The 23,093-nt window shown below is 39.7% G+C and overlaps 1 protein-coding gene across 1 annotated transcript in view; it reads left to right on the top strand.

Moving 5' to 3' along the window:
* LOC124789788 (solute carrier family 22 member 7-like) overlaps nucleotides 1-18,454 on the top strand; it is a 112,096-nt gene extending 93,642 nt beyond the window's left edge. The window contains exons 7-9 of the mRNA XM_047257257.1: nucleotides 13,890-14,104; nucleotides 14,284-14,471; nucleotides 17,941-18,454. Of these exons, the coding sequence (XP_047113213.1) occupies nucleotides 13,890-14,104; nucleotides 14,284-14,471; nucleotides 17,941-18,144 (607 nt within the window). The 3' untranslated portion in view covers nucleotides 18,145-18,454. The remainder of the gene's footprint in view (nucleotides 1-13,889; nucleotides 14,105-14,283; nucleotides 14,472-17,940) is intronic.
* Nucleotides 18,455-23,093: the final 4,639 nt, after the last annotated feature.

Genomic DNA, 23,093 nt, shown 5'->3' with positions numbered 1-23,093 from the left:
CTTCATGCACATCTACACAGTTCGACGAACGCGTTGTAAGTTCTAATAGGGTTAACATGCTACGGAAATACATACCTCAAACTATCTTAATATTGTTTGAAGAGAATTATTACATTAGCATTGTCTCTATTTAACTTTTTGGGAACTCTGCTGCATGTTTGTCATAGATAAAAGGTGTCTACGCCATAATGGTGACCCATAGGAAAGTATGCCTTGAGATAATCTCGCTCATCTCAAGCAAGGTTATGAAAAAGACAAATGGAAAACAGTTCACTTCATCAGGCGATATTAAGTCCTTCTTGGTTGAAAATGTGAAATACCCAAACTATTTCAGTTTTCGAGTAAATATCACAGATGTTCATAACTTAATTGATGACGCAATTTGAAAGTATACCTACGATTTTTAAATTTGAGATCGTCATCAAGATTAATAATATAATTCATTTCTCTGTAGTTGGAAGAACAATATACTATACATGTAATTATGTCGGGAAGCAGGTCGTAATTTTTGTGTCTTTGTGGCTGGAATCCACATTTGTCAATTACAGTACTGGTGGCAAGTTGAAGTCCAAGCTCCTTGAGTCGCTTTTTCAAACACACTCCGGATTCAAATGTTTTAACATGGTACTTAGAACTTCTTCGTATGCAGGAGCTTGGGTGCGAATGCGTTCCACTCTTTAACCTTGTTTCTAACTTTAATGAAATTTAAAAAAAAAATATAAAAAAAATAGTTACCTTTTTTTAAAAAATTTGCTTTTTGTTATTTTATTCTTTCTTTCTGTACGTACGAACTTTGTTGTAGAACCTCTTATTTACGTGTGGTAACAAAAATTCATTTAGACAGAATTAAGTACATTTAAAATTACGTGAACTTAGTCAACCCTCTCATGCTGATAAATTCATATTAACTGATTAGGAATTTTTAGTTGAGAATTAAATGCTTTACATAATTCGGCCTTGGCACACATTTTCTAAATGCAGTGGTTTTTTTTTAAAATATTTATTGAATTCCTTCCCGGCGTTAGCTATGGAACACAAGACTGTCTCTATTAGCAGAAAATGGTTAAACATTGCCAAGCCGAAGTTTAATTATCATTGATAAAACATACACTTCACTATACATTTAAGTTATTTGAAAGAACCAACAAATCGTTAAACTTCAGCGTTAACTATCCGCCTATGAATGCACAAATGTGAAACTAGTAAATAATTCCGTCAGTCTCAGGATCGCTGTAAAAGAAAAAACATTTTCTTAATTCACTGCTAATCTTTATCTACTCCCGATTTACGGGTTTGGTTAATTTTTTCTTAGCGGAACAATTTTTTAAATGTGCCGCCGCTGCAAATCGTTCGGTCGCGGCACAGCCCAGCAACACCAGCGATTATTGCTAAAAAATGCTGAAAATTCTTTAAAGAAATATTATAGATGACATGGGCAAGCTAATTTACATTAGTAATACACACTTTTGATAAAATTATAATATATTTAGACCACAACAATAATTCAACTTACATTAGTTTGTAATTTCTCCTCTAATGGCGGCTAAATCTAGATACAGACAGAAGAAGTCTACCCGTTCATAAAATGCTACGTCACAGGTTCCTCTCATTCTCAGCTCTCCAGAAAGACGACAAAGAATACACACTACGTGGTGCTTTTTGTACTACTGCTGACCATTAACATCTCTTTGTAATCTTACAACATTATTTTCCTCTGTGGCTGACTTTTACATTTTTGTTATCACAGATATTGACACATTTCGCAATTACATTATGAGTATAGAAATATTACAATCATAAATACATCGAGAATATTACTACTGAAAATATTACAGTAATAACGAATGTCCTTTACACAAAATTAAATAATATTTTTTTGTTAAATAATTACAGTATATACAAATTGCTTCATAGCGGCGTATATAGTACAATTAAATTTTAGTTTATTAATAGTGTGAATTTTGCCAGGGAACGTTACATACCGTCCTAAAAGCCTTTACAAGTTTCCGGAGCTTTTCTAATCTAACTTTCAACAGCAACGTATTCTGTCTTCTTTTCAAATCTTCTACTTACCATTTAGCTTTCTCAGTCTTCCTCGTATGTTTTCTAACAAAAAGAATCAAAACAAAATTATTTAAAAATGCGTACAACTGAGGCAATGATGGTGCGTATGAAGGGTGACTGCCACTGCCACTCGACCATGGTGACTGTAATTATCCCAAACGCAGGCTTTTATTCAACAATTAAAAAATATAATGTGATTAAAATCCTTAATAAACAACTATGTGATACAGAAGTATGGCTTACCTTGATACTATATAATCATTGGTACTTGAGCAGAAGCAGTGAAATGGGCAGTTAATTCTGACCTGTAGTGTATCTTTGCTTGCACAACATTCTGTCTTTGCCAGTTGTTGTTGTGGTCTTCAGTCCGAAGACTCTCCATTCTACTATACACTACCTCTTCATTCTCGAATAACTACTACAACCTACATCCTTTTGAATCTTCTTATTGCATTCATGTATAGGGCTCCTTCTACTAATTTTACCCCCACCCCCTCCCCACATCCCTCCGGCATTAAGTGGTGATCCCTTGACGTCACGGAATGTGTTCTATCAACCGATTGCCTCTTCTAGTCATGTGACTCAAATTTCTTTTCTCCCCAGTTCTATTCCGCATTAGTTATGTGAGCCACTCATCTAATCTTCAGCGCCGCATTTCCAAAGCTTGTATTCTCTTGTTGTGTAAACTGTCCATGGTTCATGTTTCACTTTCATACATGGCTGCCCAACATACAAATACTTTCAGAAAAGACTTCGTGACACTTAAATCCCAATCCGATGTTAATAAACTTATCTTCTTTAGAAACGCTTTTCTGACCATTGGTAGTCTGCATTTTATATGCTCTCTGCTTCGCCCATCATCAGTTATTTCGCTGCCCAAACAGTAAATCTCATGTAGCAGAATTCCTTAATTTCATCTACTTCGTGGCCATCAATCCTGATGTTAAGTTTCTCTCTGGTCTCATTTCAGCTACTTCTCATTACTTTCGTCTTCCTTCGATTTAATCTCAATCCATAATCTGTACACATTGCATTCAGCAGTTTATGTAATTGTCCTTCAATTTCACTCAGGATAGTAATGTCATCACCGAATAGTGTCAATGATATCTTTTCACCATGAATTTTAACTCCACTCCTGAACCTCTCTTTTATTTCCATCATCGCTTCTTCGGTATATGGATTGAACAGTAGAGGCGAAAGACTACATCCCTCCTTTACACCCTTTTTAATTCTAGCACTTCGTTCTTGGTCGTCTACTCTTATTATTCCGTCTTGGCTCTTGTAAATATTATATACTATACGTGTCTTCATATAGCTTACCCATATTCTTCTCACAATTTCGAACATCTTGCACCATTCTACATTGTCGAAAGCTTTTTCCAGGTCGACAAATCCTACGAACGTGCCTCGATTTTTCTTTAGCCTTGCTTCCATTATCAACCACAACGTCAGGACTGCCTCTCAGCTGTCTTTGCATTTAATAAAGCCAAACTGATCGTCATCCAACACATCTTCAATTTTCTTTTCCATTCCTCTGTATATAATTCTTGTCAGCAATTTGGATGCATGAGCTGTTAAACTGATTATGCGATCATTCTCGCACTTGTCAGCTCTTGCAGTCTTCGGAACTGTTTGGATGATATTTTTCCGAAAGTCTAATGGTATGTCGTCATACCCATACATTCTACACACCAACGTGAAAAGTCGTTTTGTTGCCACTTCACACTATGATTTTAGAAATTCTGATGGGATGTTATCTATCCCTTCTACCTTATTTGATCTTAAGCCATCCGAAGCTGACTTAAATTCTGATTCTAATACTGCGTCCTCTATCTCTTCTACATCGACTCCTTTTTTTCTTCTGTCTTGTTAGACAAGTCGTCCCCCTCATAGAGGCTTTCAGTATACTCTTTCCACCTACCCGCCTTCTCCACTACATGTAACAGTGGAATTCCCGTTGCACTCGCAATCTCTCCACCATTGCTTTTAATTTCACGGAAGGTTATTTTGACTTTCACGCTGAGTCAGTCCTTCCGGTAGTCATTTCTTTTTCGCCTTCTTGACATTTTTCAAGCAGCCATTTCGTCTTAGGTTTCTTGAGCTTCCTATTTTGTTTCACTCCTCAGTGACTTGTATTTCTGTATTCCTGAATTTCCCTGAACATTTTTGTACTTCCTTCTTTCATCGATCAACTGCGGTATCTCTTAGGTTTCTTCGCAGATACGTTCTACGTACCTATGGTTTCCTTTCCAACTTCTGCGACTGTCGTTTCTAGAAATTTCCATTCCTCTTCAACTGTGCTGCCTACTGAGCTATTCTTTATTGCTATATCGATAGCCTTAGAGAACTTCAAGCGTGCCTCGTCATTTCTTAGTACTTCCATATCCCACTTCTACGTTGATTGATTCTTTCTTACCAAGCTCTTAAACTACAGCCTACTCTTCATCACTACTACATTGTAATCTGAATCTATATCTGCTCCTGGGTACGCCGTACCATCCACTACCTGAATTCGGAATCTCTGTCTGACCATTACGTAATCTAACTGAAATCTTCCTTTATCACCCGGCCTTTCCCTAGTATACCTCCTCTTCTTGTGGTTCTTGAACAGAGGATTCTCTACTACTAGCTGAAATTTATGACAGAACTCAATTCGTCTTTCTCCTCTCTCATTCCTCGCCCCAAACCCATAATTTCCAGTAACCCTTTCTTCCATTCCCTCCCCTACAACTGCATTCTAGTCGACCATGACTATTAAACTTTCATCTTCCTTTATGTACTGTATTACCCTTTCAGTATCCTCATATACTCCTTCTATCTCTTCATCATCAGCTTGTGACGTCGGCATGTGTACCTGAACCTTCGTTGTCGGTGTTGGCTTGCTGTCGATTCTGATAAGAACAACCCTATCAGTGAACTGTTCACAATAACATACTTTCTGCCCTACCATCCTATTCGTAAGGAATTCTACGCCTGTTACCCATTTTCTGCTGCTGTTGGTATTATCCTATACTCATCTGAGCAGAAATCCTTGTCTTCTTCCCATTTCACTTTACTAAACCCTACTATATCTAGATTGTGCTTTTGCATGTCCCTTTTCAGATTTTCAACCTTCCCTACCACATTTAAGCTTCTGGAATTCCACGCCCCGACTCGTAGAATGTTATCCTTTCATTGTTTATTCAGTCTTTTCCTCATCGTCACCACTCGCTTGGCAGTCCCGTCCCGGAGATCAGATTGGGGGACTAATCCGGAATCTTTTGCCAATTGAGAGATCAACATGACCCTTTCTCAGTTACAGTCCTGTGGATACACGTTACTTGTTTTTAATGCAGTGGTTTCCATTGCCTTCTTCATCCTCATGCCGTTGATCATTACTGATTCTTCCTCCTTTAGGGGCAGTTTCCCACCCCAAGGACAAAAGAGTGCCCTGAACCTCTGCCAGCTTCTCTATCCTTCTGGACAAGGCCGTTGGCAGAATAAGGATGACTTCTTATGCCGGAAGTGTTCGTCTCAAAATGTTCATTATTAATCTAAATTTAAGCAGTGGCGGGATTCGAACCTGGGACCAATGATGTTTTGATTACCAATCGAAGACGTTATCCCTATGTCAATGAAAATTACCTGATGCATTTCACCTAGATGATCAAACATTTTATTGGTAGAAGACCGATTACTGCATCATGATATCACAATGAATGTACCGCCCTCTTCGTGCATTCTTTGTTCTTGTCTCACCTTCTTAATCTTTACCGAAATGTCACTTTTTTGTTGTACCTGAACATTGTTAATCAACTTTTGATCTGTAACTCTACCACAAATATTAATAACTTCCCCACCCACTTTTTCCTTCAGATGGTTCGCATCTCTTTATTATTGCCTCCTCCCAAAATCTTATCTAACTTTCCACCTGAACCTAATTGAACTGCTTGAATTTATTTCAAACTCTTTTGATTTGGATTTTCTGTTCGTATTCAGTGTCCAGTTTGCCTATACAGCATTCAATTCTTTATTCGATAGCTCCACACCTTGCAAATCTTTTACTTACTGTCAAAATTTATCCCAATTAAGGAAATTCCTTGCCAAATCTCTGTACACTTCACCTTTTTCATTGCCCTCTTGTCGTCCTTCTAGTTTTTCATCATATTCATTAATTGACTCATCCTATCATCTTGTCGATTACTCCTTCAATTTTTACTGGACCTCTTTCTTATCTTACTCCCCCCTCCCTACTCTCCCGACTGTAAATTGGTATCGTCTCTTTCACTTCTAGGTTTACAACTTTTTCTCTGATATATTCCTTAGGGACGTCCTTATTTTTGTATTTGATTGCCCATTGTCATCGAAATCGTTCCAGATCCTGTTTCTGGACCTGCCATACTTACATTTGTACAGGATGGCTCGAGTGGAATGTGGGGAGCATGTGTGAGGGTAAATGAAAGTAAAAAAAATCCAAAAAACTCTATCGTTTTTTGCCGATTCGGACTATTGTGGAAAGCTCCAGGAAGGGTATAGATTTACCATATGCGAGTCGCATGGACGACAGTGGTTTGTAACTAGAAGCTTAGACAATTTTAAAGAAATGTGATATTTTACGGATGTAAGGCGAAGGCAAGAGTTGAAGGCGAAGGCGAAATTTGAAGGTGAAAGTAGAATATCAGAGTAAAAGGCAGATGCTTGTCACACGGGAGACAAACCGGCAGATGGAATAAAGGCATCTGCTCTCTAGCAGAGCTGATGTCCAAGAGAGGCAGGGGTAGATGGCTTAAGCCCTGGAGGAGATCAAGAACACAAGAAAGTGAGATTCATAGATGTCTCTCTACCAGCAGACGTTGCATGCAGTCACCTGACTTCTCAGCTACTACTTAGTTAATCATAGTATGCTGGACCATCAGCGTTTTGGTACGGATCTGTACTGCCCGTGGACTTTCTTCTGTCAGGTCAGCACTCATATAGCAGCGTGTAGTATAGCTGGATGGTATTACTAGGTACTGAATGTAAAAAAAAACTGATAGAAAGACAATAAAATGATTAACAGCTGGAGATGTACATGCAATTAATGGGCTGTACTTGTCGTTCCACCTTCCAGCAAACGTCGTCTTGCTTTCACCTTCGTCAACTGTGGCTTTTCTGTGTGTCATTGCTGTAATCCTGCTTGAGCATTGCTAGTGATGTTTCTTCTACTTTAGACGTTAAAAATCCAAAGATTACGCTTAATTACAACTGGTTTCTTAATAGGAGGAGTTTTATCTCTCTCCATCAGTACCTCCCATCTCCATCCATATGCTCCTTCTCCCATCCTCTGCCAATTTCCTGCTCCTCACTCTCGCTGTCCACCTCCTCTCCATTCTCCCTGTTCTTCTCCTCCTTTTTCATTTCTCTGTTGATTTCCTCCTCTTCCCTTTCTCTGTCCATTCCCTCCTCCCCCTCTCTCGTTTCATCTCGTCCAAACCCTCCCCCTCCCTGCCCATCTCTTCCTTCACTCATCTCTGTCGATTTCCTCCTTTCCTTTCTCTGTCTATCTCCTGCTCTGGTCTCTCCTCCTTCTCGCTGTATGTCCATCTCCTCCAACCCCTCTCCACTCATCTCTCTCCGAACTATCATGCTCACCCATATTGGAGGCTGGTGGTCCTTACCTTCACAGTATTTTTTCCAGATCGTAACTAGTATGAGTACGAAATTTGGTAGAAATCTTCCAAGGTTTTAGGATTAACTTCACACCCATGGCTTTCCCGCCTACACACATGTCAAATGTATTTCACACACATTTAACGCGTATTTGTACACGCACTTCTCCTGTATCTCTAGCGAATTTTGCCAGCAGTTTCGTTTTCACGGAACTCAGTGTTTATCATGTCGTATGTCTTGAAATATGCGCTACACACTCTCACAATTTTGCAGATACTTCCAGTGATATATGTGACTACTGTCAGCGAGATGTACTCTGAATAGAGTTAGTACTAAGGAAATAATACATTAAGATGCCTTGCATGATGCGTCAGTCTTTTACGCATATCAGTGTTTGTGACGGCATATGCTTGGTATATGCCGTTGCGGGCACATTAGCCCTGAGTGTTCGACGATCAGAGGGTTGGCTGTCCTCCGTAATTAAAAAAAAAGAACTAATGAAGTATTCGACGATAAACTTAAAGGGGTGTCATCAGACGACCGTTTAGACCAAATGTCGAAAACAATGACTGATAATATGAAGGAGAGAAAAGGTAAAGCGCTTACCTGGAAACCGAGCGATCATGGCATCGAATCCCTGCCGGACCACGGATTCTTTAGTCTGCGTTTTAACCTAGCCTTCACCTGTGAACGGCGCGAGGAGTCGCCAGAAGCAACACATGGTTCGGATTCCACGTTAAACTTGGATAACTGGAGTAGATTATGGAATACAAGTTGCCGAAGTAGCATCCAATAGAAAGACCTATGCCAGGGCACTATGGCACCCGAAATTATAATTATTATCATCCTGAAGTATGTGGAGTACAATGACACACTTTTTCCGGTACATTAAGCGGTATATGTGAATACTGTCTGTAAAATGGTCACGAATACAGCTAGAGTAACGTATTAAAGCAAAACATGATGCATCATGCCGCAGTTTTATGGCATGAACGATAAAAATGTATTAAGCGATAAACGTTTTTCCCTTCATCATTTTGTGGTGGTTGTCACCGAGGAAAACTTTATTTAATCCTTGAAATTATGAGTGAACTTCGTTGTAAGTTACGACGTGCTCTCATTCCAAAGAACTGAGTGACTGAAGTACAGGTAATGGCACTTCGTGGATACACTGCTTTTTCACCTTCACTCCCACCCCTTTGATAGGTTGGTGGTTCTTACCCCCAGCGTTTCTCTCTGGACAGTAAATGATACGTAAAACGAGTTTGTTTTATCGATCCATTGGTTTAGGAGGAGGTGTGGAACACACATACATACATTCATACACATATACGTACACCCATTTTTATCTATAATACTAACTGCATTGCCCAGTTAATAATTTTGTCAACTTTCTATTAGAGAAGAAGAGAAAAAATTAACTTTGTTGTGTAACATGGAAAAAGCTTCTTTTCCATGTATTTGTGAAAACACCTTTATAATAAAAGGCTACTGTATAAATGGCTACTGCTTTCGCCTACAGCCGTTTGCCCTTCGCAGTTGATAGCTGTCATAAGCGCTGCGTGGTTCCAGGTATTTTCTTAAGTTGACTCGAATGAAGGAGTGTCTTAGTAGTAAAGAGTAAAATATGTATTAAAACTTCATATGTGCTGTGGCATTTTTTCACACATCTCAGTGTTTGTTAAGTCATTTATCCTCAGCTATGTGTGGTACCATGGTATAATTTTTAGATGCATTTAGGTGTAAATTTGAATACTGTCTGTGAAAAGTATTGCGAATAGAGTAAGTAGCGTACAGGTAATAATTTCAAACGTCGTGCATTGTGTGACAGTTTACCACGTATCTCACATTTTTGACGTCATATCTCCTGAACTGTACTAGACAGATGGTTCCTATCCCCACAGCGATTGTTTTCTGTCAATACGGGATAAGTGCACAAAGTTGGTTGAAATCAGTCCAGTGGTTTAGTAGGAGATGTGGAACATGCACATATAGACGCATACGAATTTATGCACTTATTTTGATAATATGCATGGAAAATGCAGAGATTCGATTGAGGCTTATAAACAGAAACTGAAGCATGTTCTTCCATTACTGTAGAAATGTATCCATAATAGAAGATCACAAGCTGTAGGAATATGTTGATGTTCCTTCTATTACTTGACTCTAGAGTGACGTAATGTATTGCCAAAATTTTCACGAGTTGTCTCGATATTACAGCTTCTGAGCTTGTCAGAAGTCTAGTGTCCAGCATCGACTTCATCTGGACTTTAGGCACAGCATTGGTTTCTTGCGACCTGATAAGACAACGTAACAGCTATTCCGTGTGGCATGAATTCCATTAATCTTGGGTAGCTTTCCGGAGGTATGTGGCAACCGATGTCTACTTAGAGGTCACTCAGTGCCTGTAAATTACTGACCGGTAGCTTCTGCGTGAGGGTCTGGCTCCCGATAGAGTCCCATGTGTGTTACGTCGGACTCAGATCAGCTGTAGCCCGATGTTGAACAACTTTTACTATAAACAGGCTACAACGGAACACTCGGGCCTGCACCAGCAATTTTACTCTGTCATCAAATAAGCTGCAGATGCCCGTCAAACTGCTTTACAGAGCGGGCAACCACCGATATCCACGTACTGTGAGGAGGCTCAGAGATCCCACATCTTGTCGCTTACTCTTGCTTTCACCACCATTCAACTGCTTTCCATAAATGCCCCAGACAGTAGCACCCGAATAGCTCCCCAGTGTCGCCGTATATGAGATGCTCGATCCCAGGCGCTGGATAAGAATACGTCCTTTGTGCAAGTCGCTTACGTCACTGGATTTCCCCAGTTGTGGCGCATATCGTCCGTAGAATGATTTCCCGTTTGTCTCTTCTCTACTTATACATTTTCCTTGACACTTCACTGGGTCCCAACGCCACCAGACGGCCTTCATTCCAGTAGAGGGCAGTGCTCGTGATGTTGTAGCACGTCACTGGTGGTTACTTATGATGCATCAGTTTCTAGAACTGGCTCCACGAGTTTACGTGAGGCCAAACGAGAAGCTTCCCGGAGAAATAAACAGCGAAATTTACAAGCTAGCTGCGCGAGATGTGTGCGCTACGCGTCAGACGATAATTTTTTATCTACTGCTGTTTTATTATTATTATTATTATTATTATTATTATTCGGTTTTTTGGACCATTAATGTCCACAATGGTCAGATGCAGCACGCCTCGAATTCCTCTCCTTCTTCAAACTCTTTACTTTAAAGTAACACTTACTCCCAACATTCTTAATTGTGTGTTTCCTCTCAACGACTCGTTGTTCTACTATGAAGATTACCATGTTTTCTTCTGTGTAATAGTTTTGACGTACTTCTTTCCTATCTGATTATTTTGAGTGACTTCCAAATTTTAATTTACGGCATGTAGAATTATTCACTTTTCTCACAGGCCATGATTTAGCTCTGTACTACCCTCGTGCCAGACGTACGTTCTCAGAAATTTCTTTCTCACATTACAACCTATGTTCGATGATAGTGGTTTGTTTTGGAGGGAAATAATGTCTTCTCCTCTAAACACAAAGAATTATTAACTTTTCTCCCAGGCCATGATTTAGCTCCCTACTACCTTCGTGCCAGACGTACGTTCTCAAAAATTTTCTTTCTCAAATTAAAACCTATATTCGCGAATATTGGTTCCTTTTTGGAGGGTTCAAATGGTTCAGATAGCTCTGAGCACTATGGGACTGAACATCTGAGGTCATCAGTCCCCTAGAACTTAGAACTACTTAAACCTAACTAACCTAAGGACATCACACACATCCATGCCCGAGGCAGGATTCGAACCTGCGACCGTTGCAGTCGCGCGATTCCGGACTGAAGTGCCTAGAACCGCTCGGCCACCGCGGCCGGCCCTTTTGGAGGGAAATAATGTCTTCGCCTCTGCTGGTTTACTTATTATGTGCTCTTTAGTTCGGACATTATCCATTATATTGCTGTTTTCTGGCTACTGTCAACCCAAATTCTCTGCGCAGTATGCTGTTCACCCCATTCAGCGGATCCTGAAATTCATCTCCACTTTTTTCGAAGCGACAAACTTCTGCAGCAAATATTATTACTGATATTTTTTCGCCGAGCGCGGTGAAGTAGTAGTGAACAAACTAGACTCGCATTCGGGAGGACGACGGCTCGAAACCGCGTGCAATTTCCCTAAATCGATTCAGGAAATGCCGCGATGATTCCTCTGAAAGGGCACAGCCGATTTCCTTCTCCATCCTTCCCTAATCCGAGGTTGTACTCTATCTCTATTGAGTTGTTCGTCGACGGGACGTTAAAAAATAATTCCTCCACCTTCGACATTCTGTCACTCTAAGTTTTAATCTGATTTCTGATCCTTACGTTTATTTATTCATTGCTTCCTTAATATTCAGGTTCAACAGAATAAGAGAAATACTGCATTCGTGCATTACACTCTATCTAATCCTACCGCTTGTGTTTGAAGTCCATACTTATTTCTTCTACATTTTTCTAGTACAATTGTGTATTATGGACCTCCCTTACAAAGTATATCTGTTTTCCTGGATATTTCTAAGCTCTTGCATAACTTTACATTGTCGAACGCTTTTCCTAGGTCGACAAGTCCTTAGAAAATATTTTCATTTTTCAGGACCATTGCTTCAGTCAGCAAGCATAACGTCGAAAGTTCCTCCCTCAAGCCTTAGTTTGCTTAAAGCCAAATCTGACATCTGCCAGATATTTATTTTTTCATTTTTTTCCTTTCTGTGTTATTCTAGTCAACAAACTTCAATTTATGAGACGTCAATCTGTTTGTGCGATCTCGCGTTACATGCTTCCATCTTCATGACTGCGTGACCCATATTCTTCGGAAATTGCGATCATCATCACCATACGTCCTGCACACGAACTCGAATAATCGTTTAATTTTTACCTTTCAGAACTTACGAAGAAATATTATCTAGTGTTCCTGCCTCGTCTGGTCCCATTTCTTCCAAAGCACTGTGAAACATCGGCTCTCACACTGGATCCTTACATCATCCGGACTTAACGCTTATTTATTATCATATCACTGCAGGACAACTATTCCTTCTCACAGAGGACGTCAACGTCTTTTGCCATCTGTCTGCTCTCTCTTCTGCATTTAACATGCAAATTCTATTTTCATTCTAAATTTTGACCCCGCTGCTTTCAAATTCTCCTGAAATTATTTTTCTTTTATATTAACTTGATCTTTTCCTTCCGACGTTCATTTATTTTTCCATTTCTCCGTTTCTTTCAGCCATGTCGCTTTAGTAGCTTTATAAATACAGAAAATCAAAAAATGTGTTGAAAGAAATCACACACGTAATTAACAAATCGTTAATTTTAAGTCTGAGATTAGCAAAAATTGCTGACATACCATATGACAGAGGCTCAACGTGATTCTAAGACTAGATTTCTAGCGGAAGGATGTTGTGCCAAATCCAGAAATTGTTACCTAAGGCAGTTTACAGGTGAAGACCATGTGATTCTACAACATCCAGTGCTCAATCTCTACAATGTGTCGTCAAAACCTAAATCATTTGGGATCATCTCTTCGATGCCAACAAAGTGAGTCGTAGTGATGAAATGACGCCATTAAGACTAGCAATGTCTCCGTGGAGCAATACAAAGTGGCAAATGACATCTGACGTTATTCGCCTACGAAGATGGTGAGACCACGCTGCATTGAAGATACGCGCACAGCATGCCATGGCTGTTCGTCATGCTTCCACCAGCAATCAGCAGATTGCTTATGATCAATGTTTTTGGATTTGCTCTTTAACATTACGTACGGCAACCAAACCTTTTGTGTCATGACTTTAGCGCAACACGGCGAAACCGGTCACAATTAAAACAGCTAAGGTGGTTTTCTTTAATCATTATCACTGATATCGTGATCGAAGTTAATACTGTGAACATCAAGTTGTAATTAAATTTTTAAATAAGAGGTCTCTAAAATTGTTACTAGCAGCGTGATTTGAGTTTTCCCAAATCTGAGTTCTACCTGATCCCATTTACCTCGAATTAACGTGGTTTTATTGTACAAGTGCTACACAAACAAGTTCTCTGGTCGTGTGATGATAAACATGTACATTAAAAATACTGCATTTAACCAGAATAATTTAAATGCTTAAACTAATTAGGGTAACAAATTTCAATATGTTCATTTTACAGGTCAGCTGCTGGATTTATTGTATTCACTCTACTTTTTTCCAACAAAAGTTTCGGCGCGAATCCTTTTGTTGCATACTTCGGACAAGGATCCCTGCAACTGGCTGCTTCATATGTGGCTCACGCTGTCGGAAACAGGTTTGGGAGACGGATAACACACTGTCTCGTACTACTGGCTGCAGGCTGCTTGTGCATCATTCTCGTATGCTTAACCGCAGGTATCTCATGGTTTAGTACTTTCTTCCACGTTTCTTATCACAAATTGCTTACAAATATCTGTAGGGGAAATGAGCATGCAATTTCTTTAGATTGCACTCTGGAAACATTTTTTTTTCAAAATTCTTTAACGTGTACATATTTAGCACTGTGTTATGGTAACAGAGTTGCGCTTTTCCAGCATCTTCAGCCCAGTGGATCATAACGACACTGTGCCTGGTACTACTGCTCTGCTGTAACACTTCACATTCACTCACCAACTTGCAGAGCTTGGAATTACATCCAACGAGTTTACGCCAGATAGGCATCGCAATTGAATACGCCTTTGTTCAATGTACTATGAGTGTTCCACCTTATATTGCGCACGTGGTATGTACGCAGATGGTTATTTACTTAAAAATAGTTACGGTAGTACGTATACAGATTCATGCAGTATCATATTTTGGATGCACTGTGACATAAACGTGGCTCATCTGATATGTAAAGACTACCGTCTGTTGTTAACGTAAACTCATCAACTGTGTAAAACCTCACTGATGATAGCTGAAAATCTCGATTTAAAAATGGCAGGCAAGACAAATGAATTTCATATTTGAATATATTTTAAGGCTACTATACTTGTTTTCTCCTCATATGCAAAGTCACAATTTCAGCCCGGTAGATTAGACTTCATCTTCCAAAAATAATAAATAATTATATCACCATCATTCATTAGGGAAGCTACAGCGTCAGCACGAAACAGACAGATTTCAAACCTTTCTCAATATCTCTCGTCTTTTTTCCCTATTATCAAAGTTTCTGAGCCTTACTTAACTACAGTCCAAATAGTTTTCGTAATCTCTTTCTTGCAGTCATTGTTATTATCTCTGTTATTAGTAAGCGTTGTATTTTCTGAAGTCTTCTTTTTCGTTCCCTCTCCTTTTTCCAACTTCTCTATCACAGCTTCCATCTTCTACAAGAATGCTTCTTATGTGAAGCAGATCACATCTTCAAATATCTGTCCTCCACCTGTTTTAATTATTTCGCTGTTTTTTTCATTAGTTTTGGTTTGAACACGTTTATAAATATTCAAATTCTTTACCCTATTTCTCAAATTGTCCCCATTGTTTTTAAAGATCTTCTTTGCTTTCGGTTAACACGTAATGATGTGCATATTTAATAGCTTTCACTTTGTCTCGTCGTACACTCATTTTCACTAGGTTGTTCGAGGTCATTGAGAAAATACTAAAGAGACCTAGAGTAGTGGAACAACCCTATATCACACATCTCTAATAACTAATGTATCAAATTATTCAGGCTCGAGTTTCACCGTTTCTCCCTATTTTATATATAGTTTTCTTGTTAATCTCCTGTCCTTACAATCTATTACTAATTCATTTAGTATTTCTAAGATTATTTTTCATTTTATTAAAACAACAGCATTTTCATAATAACTCAATTAACCTTGCATAAGCTTTCCATCTTCTCTATATCCTGATGCTCCAAAGTCTTGTTTCTTGGTTCTATTGTATGCTGGATTCAAAATTATCTTCTGACGGTTTGTTCATTCTTCTTTCATATCCCATATATTGTTAGTGGAAGACACGTTACAAATATACTGCACGACTCAATTAAAAGGTAACAGGGAAAGAAGAAGTAATATCGTCAAATCAAAGAAGCGAAACGCAAAGCATCACAATATTTCAGAACTACAATGTGCAGCGCAATTAAAGGATCACTTTTTCGAAAGCCAGGCAACTAGAATCATAGGTTCGTCAAGTGATTTCCCGCCTGCATGCCCCTACGACTGCTTCGAAAGTTTCCTCTGTAATGGCATATTATTGAAAGTGTCAATAAATGTGGGCGGGTGGCACTGAGGCCGTCAAACCAGGCGGTCTTAGAGTGATTCTTTGCCGTTTTATTCACACACGAGTCAATGTGGCACTCCCCCTGCGACAACACAACAGGAGGAAACAAAACATCAGGGCTGAAAATGCATAAGTACCCTTTCCTGCTTCGTGTTCAAATTTCGCCGAATGGTTTTAAATGGTTCTTAGTGGTTCCAACCTGTAGACGAGGGCAAAAATTAGGGTCACACTGCATTCCAAAGGGCTGCGATCACGTTCAGTAGGGACACAGCACAACAATTTCCATAGGGAAGGGCTGAAACCTGCTGGGTTGTCAACAATCTCAAAGGTTGTCAAGAACATCGTGTTGTTGCTCATCGCACTGCGAAATACCGTTTTCGACTGCGAAATGTGTAGGAATCAGTGCCCCAAGCAAATGGGCGGTTTAACACATTTATGCCTCCCCCTGAGGCATTTTCGTGTCGATTCTTGCACCTCACATGAAATTTTGGTCTTTGGCCTGTTTTTCACATTTGTCGGCACCTCGTTATTTGAACCGGTGTCGAGCCAGAGGCTGACGTTACAGGGCGCCACGCTTTTGCACTATTGCACGGGAAGGCTGTAGACATCTCTGCGCAAAATTTCGTATTGATTCAACGAAATACAGGACAATTACTTCATTTAGAAAAAGTTATCCTTTAATTATGTGTAGCAGGGTAGTTCTGCAATATTTGTACTGTTTTGTATCGTCGACCTGGGGGCTGGCTCGGCTCCCCACGTCCGAAAGCGACCACAATACTACTCTCCGCTATTCGGGTTTGTCGGTTTGAGGACCGCAATATCTTGAGAAAGTTTCCTCGGGAATCTCGTGCACAGTATATCTTGTTTGTAGAGAAATACAGTGTATGTATGGCATCTCCTAAAATCTTCAACATCTTTTGTAACGTGTGGTATCACCAGCCCCCGTCTTTCTTTTCCTGAGATCTGCCATGTATTTTTTAACTTGTTCTTTTGTGATATTTGCACCATACCACTCGTCACACATTCTTTGTATTCTTCTGCTTCTACTTATTCCTCTAATTCATTTCTCTCGCATACTTCATTATGAGGGACAAACAATTCTTCTGCATAATGGCTTCACATCATTTTAATAGTTCTGTGACTCTATGCTTTTCTTTAATTACTTACCATTCCTGTTATGGCTGTTATTTTTTATTTGCTCTTTGTCATGTGTCTGTCCATTTCATAGATTGCACTGTGCTTCTATTCAATCTACACATAATACGTGTGTTATCCTTATCATACTATTGTTCATGGTGACGTTTTCTTCCAGTATGTCCATTAACATTATTTCATTTCCTCCTATCATTCCGTTTTCTTTCATCGATTCTCAGGTTCTTTCATTTGCAGATTTATTATTGTCGATTTTTTTCACAAAATCATCTTCTATGTTACTAACACCGCTCCTTTCAGTATTAACTATTCAAATCTGTGTTGTTTTGTAATCCTAGATATTTTGGTACTGCCCTCAGTGCAGAATATGGCAGCAGTTGTTCCTCGATGTTGACACCAGTAGGACATGATTCTCACACTTCCAATATTTTTGTAGAACTCTTAGTTGAATAGCCTTGAAGTCTGTTTCTTTGTCGTATTCGTTCCTTCAGCACTCGTCGAGAAGAGCTAAACACTTTTGTGCGTCACATGTACATTCTGGTTAGAGATACAGTGATATCAAAAAATTGTATTAGTGAGACTCAGGTTTAAAAACACTTGTTATTTTGGCATTGATAAAACTCGCTCTAATAGGTGCTAACATTTAATATTACGAAATCATTAGTATATTATTGAGTCGTTCAACATACTTGGAGTTCCTCATTCATTATGAGCACTAACAACAACAAGCGTGTTTGTGTACTGTTTTTGTTTATATCTGTATTTTCATCAGATAAAATACTGTTAAACATAGATATTATTTAGATGCGAGTATATGACGTTGATTCCTTTTTCTACAGGGAAAAACTTATGGAATGTACATCGTATTCGGCGTACTAGCGGCTGTGACCCTAATTATGTCTGTTTTGATGTCATTTGTGCCGGAGTCATTTAATGAGAATCTTCCGGAGACAAACCAAGATATTTCACTCTTTGGAAAGAAGCAAAAGTACTGGAGTCTTCCAAGCAGAAAGTCAAATGAATCAGAGAACACGACACTGTAGAATTTTGATGCCCAGGACATGATCTCTGGAAAGTGTTTCGGGGAACTCTGAACGAAAAATGATTAAAGAAATTTTGTGACGAGAGTAAATTTGTAGATAAAATGAGAGCAATTCGAACTGGAAATGATAATACGACAACGAATCAAGTGGTATAATGGAAATGTGATCAGACGAACCAATTACATGCACAAAAGAGGTAGATACAGATTCAGAACAGGTAGAACACAAACCTGACGATTCTAGCAGCTTATACACTGTACACCATGCAAACCATGTTATATTTATTAAAGTGTCACACTTTTGTCTCTGATTTCTTATTATGTTTTATTATTATTTAATTAAATTTTCACATGTATATACCAGTATCTGAGTGGTGTCTGTCTGACAGACATTGCACCCTGACGTTTGCTTCAGTGCAGTTGCACTGAGTTGCAGCGTGCGATGAGTTGGAAATTTTAGTCTGTCAGGCATGGTGTGGGTTCCTGTAGTCATGTCCTAGTTCATGAACCACGGGCAACGTATGAGAGGCCAAGTAAGTGGTCCTGGCAGTCGGGATACCAGTTACTTTGGAATAAGGCTGGGCATCTCGGACATATTCTGAGTCGTGCTCACCTTTGTGCTCATACGGCAAAGACTACCAAATCCACCGGTTAGTCCCTCAGCCGTTAGGGGTAAAACCCAATGGGACTCGGGGCAAGTAAGGCTAGCAACCTGCTTCCCTGGTACTTTAAATATGATGCTGGCAACAATCAGAGCAAAAGGCCTCGGACCTTTGGAGGTGACGGAGTCCCACCTCTAACTGACAAACCAGGGACTCCCAAGACACGACTTGGCAAACAAATGGTAATGAGATGGGGAGCTATTAATATCAATGGGGGCTACTCTTGGAAGAAGGCAGAGCTGGCAGAGGCTGCAAGTAAGATGGGGCTGGACGTTTTAGCTGTTAGTGACATTCGGGTAAGGGGTGAGAAAGAAGAAGAAGTGGGAGAATACAAGGTCTACTTGTCAGGAGTCAAAGCAGGAATAGCACAATGGGGTGTAGGGCTTTACATCAGGAAAGAAATGGGACCCAGCGTAGTTGCAATAAGGTATGTAAACGAACGACTGATGTGGATAGATTTGACAGTGTCTAGCAAGAAAATTAGGATTGTGTCAGTATATTCGCATTGTGAAGGGACTGATCAAGATAAGATGGATAGTTTTTATGAGGCACTCAGTGATGTAGTTGTTAGAGTAAAGGACAAGGACAGTGTTCTGCTCATGGGTGATTTTAACGCCAGGATTGGAAATCGAACAGAAGGGTACGAAAAGGTTATGGGTAAATTTGGAGAGGATATGGAGGCCAACAGGAACGGGCAGCAACTCTTGGATTTCTGTGCCAGTATGGGCTTAGTAATCACAAACTCCTTTTTTAAACATAAGAACATTCACCGGTATACTTGGGAAAGCAGGGGAACCAGATTTGTCATTGACTATATAATAACAGATCAGGAATTCAGGAAGGCTGTGAGGGACACACGTGTATTCAGGGGATTCTTTGATGACACTGATCATTATTTAATCTGCAGTGAAATTGGGATTGCGAGGCCGAAAGTGCAGGAGGTCAGGTCCATATGTAGGAGGATAAGAGTGGAGAAACTTCAGGATAAGGAAATCAGGCACAAGTACATAACAGCGATCTCAGAAAGGTACCAGTTAGTTGAATGTAGTCAATTACAGTCATTGGAAAAGGAATGGACAAGGTACAGGGACACAGTACTAGAAGTGGCTAAAGAATGTCTTGGAACAGTAGTGTGTAAAAGTAGGAGGAAGCAAACAGCTTGGTGGAATGACACAGTCAAGGCAGCCTGTAAAAGGAAAAAGAAGGCGTATAAAAAATGGCTACATACTAGAACTCAGGTAGACAGAGAAAGTTATGTTGAAGAAAGAAACTAAGCCAAACAGATAATTGCAGCATCCAAGAAGAAATCTTGGGAAGACTTTGGAAACAGGTTGGAGACATTGGGTCAAGCTGCTGGAAAACCATTCTGGAGTGTAATTAGCAGTCTTCGAAAGGGAGGTAAGAAGGAAATGACAAGTATTTTGGACAGGTCAGGAAAACTGCTGGTGAATCCTGTGGATGCCTTGGGCAGATGGAGGGAATATTTTGAAGAGTTGCTCAATGTAGGTGAAAATACGATCAGTAATGTTTCAGATTTCGAGGTAGAATGGGATAGGAATGATGATGGAAATAGGATCACGTTTGAGGAAGTGGAGAAAATGGTCAATAGATTGCAGTGCAATAAAGCAGCTGGGGTGGATGAAATTAAGTCGGAACTCATCAAGTACAGTGGAATGTCAGGTCTTAAATGGCTACACAGGATAATTGAAATGGCCTGGGAGTCGGGACAGGTTCCATCAGACTGGACAAAAGCAGTAATCACACCAATCTTTAAACATGGAAACAGAAAAGATTGTAACAACTACAGAGGTATCTCTTTAATCAGCGTTGTGGGTAAAATCTTCTCAGGTATTGTTGAAAGGAAAGTGCGAGTATTAGTTGAGGAGCAATTGGATGAAAATCAGTGTGGGTTTAGGCCTCTTAGACGTTGTCAGGACCAGATCTTTAGCTTACGACAAATAATGGAGAAGTGTTATGAGTGGAACAGGGAATTGTATCTATGCTTTATAGATCTAGAAAAGGCATATGACCGGGTTCCTAGGAGGAAGTTATTGTCTGTTCTACGAGATTATGGAATAGGAGGTAAACTTTTGCAAGCAATTAAAGGTCTTTACATGGATAGTCAGGCAGCAGTTAGAGTTGACGGTAAACTGAGTTCATGGTTCAGAGTAGTTTCAGGGGTAAGACAAGGCTGCAACCTGTCTCCACTGTTGTTCATATTATTTATGGATCATATTTTGAAAACAATAGACTGGCTGGGTGAGATTAAGATATGTGAACACAAAATAAGCAGTCTTGCATATGCGGATGACTTAGTTGTGATGGCAGATTCGATTGAAAGTTTGCAGAGTAATATTTCAGAGCTAGATCAGAAATGTAAGGACTATGGTATGAAGATTAGCATCTCCAAAACGAAAGTAATGTCAGTGGGAAAGAAATATAAACGGATTGAGTGCCAAATAGGAGGAACAAAGTTAGAACAGGTGGACGGTTTCAAGTACTTAGGATGCATATTCTCACAGGATGGCAACATAGTGAAAGAACTGGAAGCGAGGTGTAGCAAGGCTAATGCAGTGAGCGCTCTGCTACGATCTACTCTCTTCTGCAAGAAGGAAGTCAGTACCAAGACTAAGCTATCTGTGCACCGTTCAATCTTTCGACCAACTTTGTTGTATGGGAGCGAAAGCTGGGTGGATTCAGGTTACCTTATCAATAAGGTTGAGGTTACGGATATGAAAGTAGCTAGGATGATTGCAGGTACTAGTAGATGGGAACAATGGCAGGAGGGTGTCCACAATGAGGAAATCAAAGAAAAACTGGGAATGAACTCTATAGATGTAGCAGTCAGGGCGAACAGGCTTAGATGGTGGGGTCATGTTACACGCATGAGAGAAGCAAGGTTACCCAAGAGACTCATGGGTTCAGCAGTAGAGGGTAGGAGGAGTCGGGGCAGACCAAGGAGAAGGTACCTGGATTCGGTTAAGAATGATTTTGAAGTAATAGGTTTAACATCAGAAGAGGCACAAATGTTAGCACTGAATAGGAGATCATGGAGGAATTTTATAAGGGGGCTATGCTCCAGACTGAACGCTGAAAGGCATAATCAGTCTTAAATGATGATAATGATGATGATGATCAGGCAGAAGCGGTAACGGCAACCGCGTATGAAAAGCGGTAAATCCGGGTTCGAGTTCCGGTCTGGCACAAATTTTGAGCTTCCGCCATTGCGTTCTCACAATGCCATGTGTGACTAGAAGTCACTAATTCCCTCCCATCCCTTCCCTTTCTTTGCCCATTCTCAACTTCATACAGATTTTCACTCGTTTACAACTGTTGTATCCTGCTTTTGAGGCTAATACGTCTATGAAATTATACCATGCTTTACGACATAGAAAAAATTTTGTCGATGGAAAACGAATACATCGAAAAACATTACATCACACAAATATATTAACGACAAAACAGTGACATTACCAAAACTAGTAATAAAAATTTTAGTAGTAATAGTGTAGGTCGATCCAGAAAGTACTCACAGACGAACACTGAGAGGTTTCCTGGATGACTTCTCAGTGTGGTAGCTGGAATGATTGCAACATTAGCTAGCCCTTAACTCAATATCAAATTTGTGTAATTTCACTTTCGCCACGATTAGTGTTTAATGTGTTCCTCTTAAGGAAAACACTCAGGCAATAAGAAGGGCAGTTTTATGCTTCGTATTTACTAGAAATATTTCCGGTCAGTTGTATTTTTCTGATCTATAATTAAAAACAGTCTGGTGCGCGTATACCTGAACGCCTGTATTCTGAAGAGTATGGCTTAATTTTTGCATTTGTAGTATGCCATTTTAGCTACCCTAGTAGTTGTAGCCTCGACAATCTATTTATGTAAGAAGCTGAATGTTCCTGGGTACCGCATCTTCCGCAATCATTCAGGGAACTTCCACGCAAAAATTTGCTGATTTTTTGGAGTAACTCTTACTTAGTTACCAGGATAATAAATTGAATATCTTCGGATATTTTTATTTCATTTGTTTATTTAACCTGTCCTGATTAGGGCCTTCAGGTCTTCTCATACACCGGACCAAGGCTCCACACATGTGCTACCTTTTTTACATCGTAGTTTCTTAAGAAATAACAATTTAGATATGACAAATACTAACAATAATAACTGTGACAGTAATAATAACTGTGACAGATATAAAAAGAATTTGTAGATGTAGATGTTTCCTGAAACAGCGAATTCTGGGAAAACGAAATTTCCGGTGACCATACTAGGTAAGGATAGAGGG

This window comes from Schistocerca piceifrons, chromosome 3 (genome assembly GCF_021461385.2).
Source record: "Schistocerca piceifrons isolate TAMUIC-IGC-003096 chromosome 3, iqSchPice1.1, whole genome shotgun sequence".
In the NCBI taxonomy this organism is placed as follows: domain Eukaryota; kingdom Metazoa; phylum Arthropoda; class Insecta; order Orthoptera; family Acrididae; genus Schistocerca; species Schistocerca piceifrons.
Note: the sequence above shows the minus strand (reverse complement) of the source record. Positions and strands in the feature narration are given on the sequence as shown.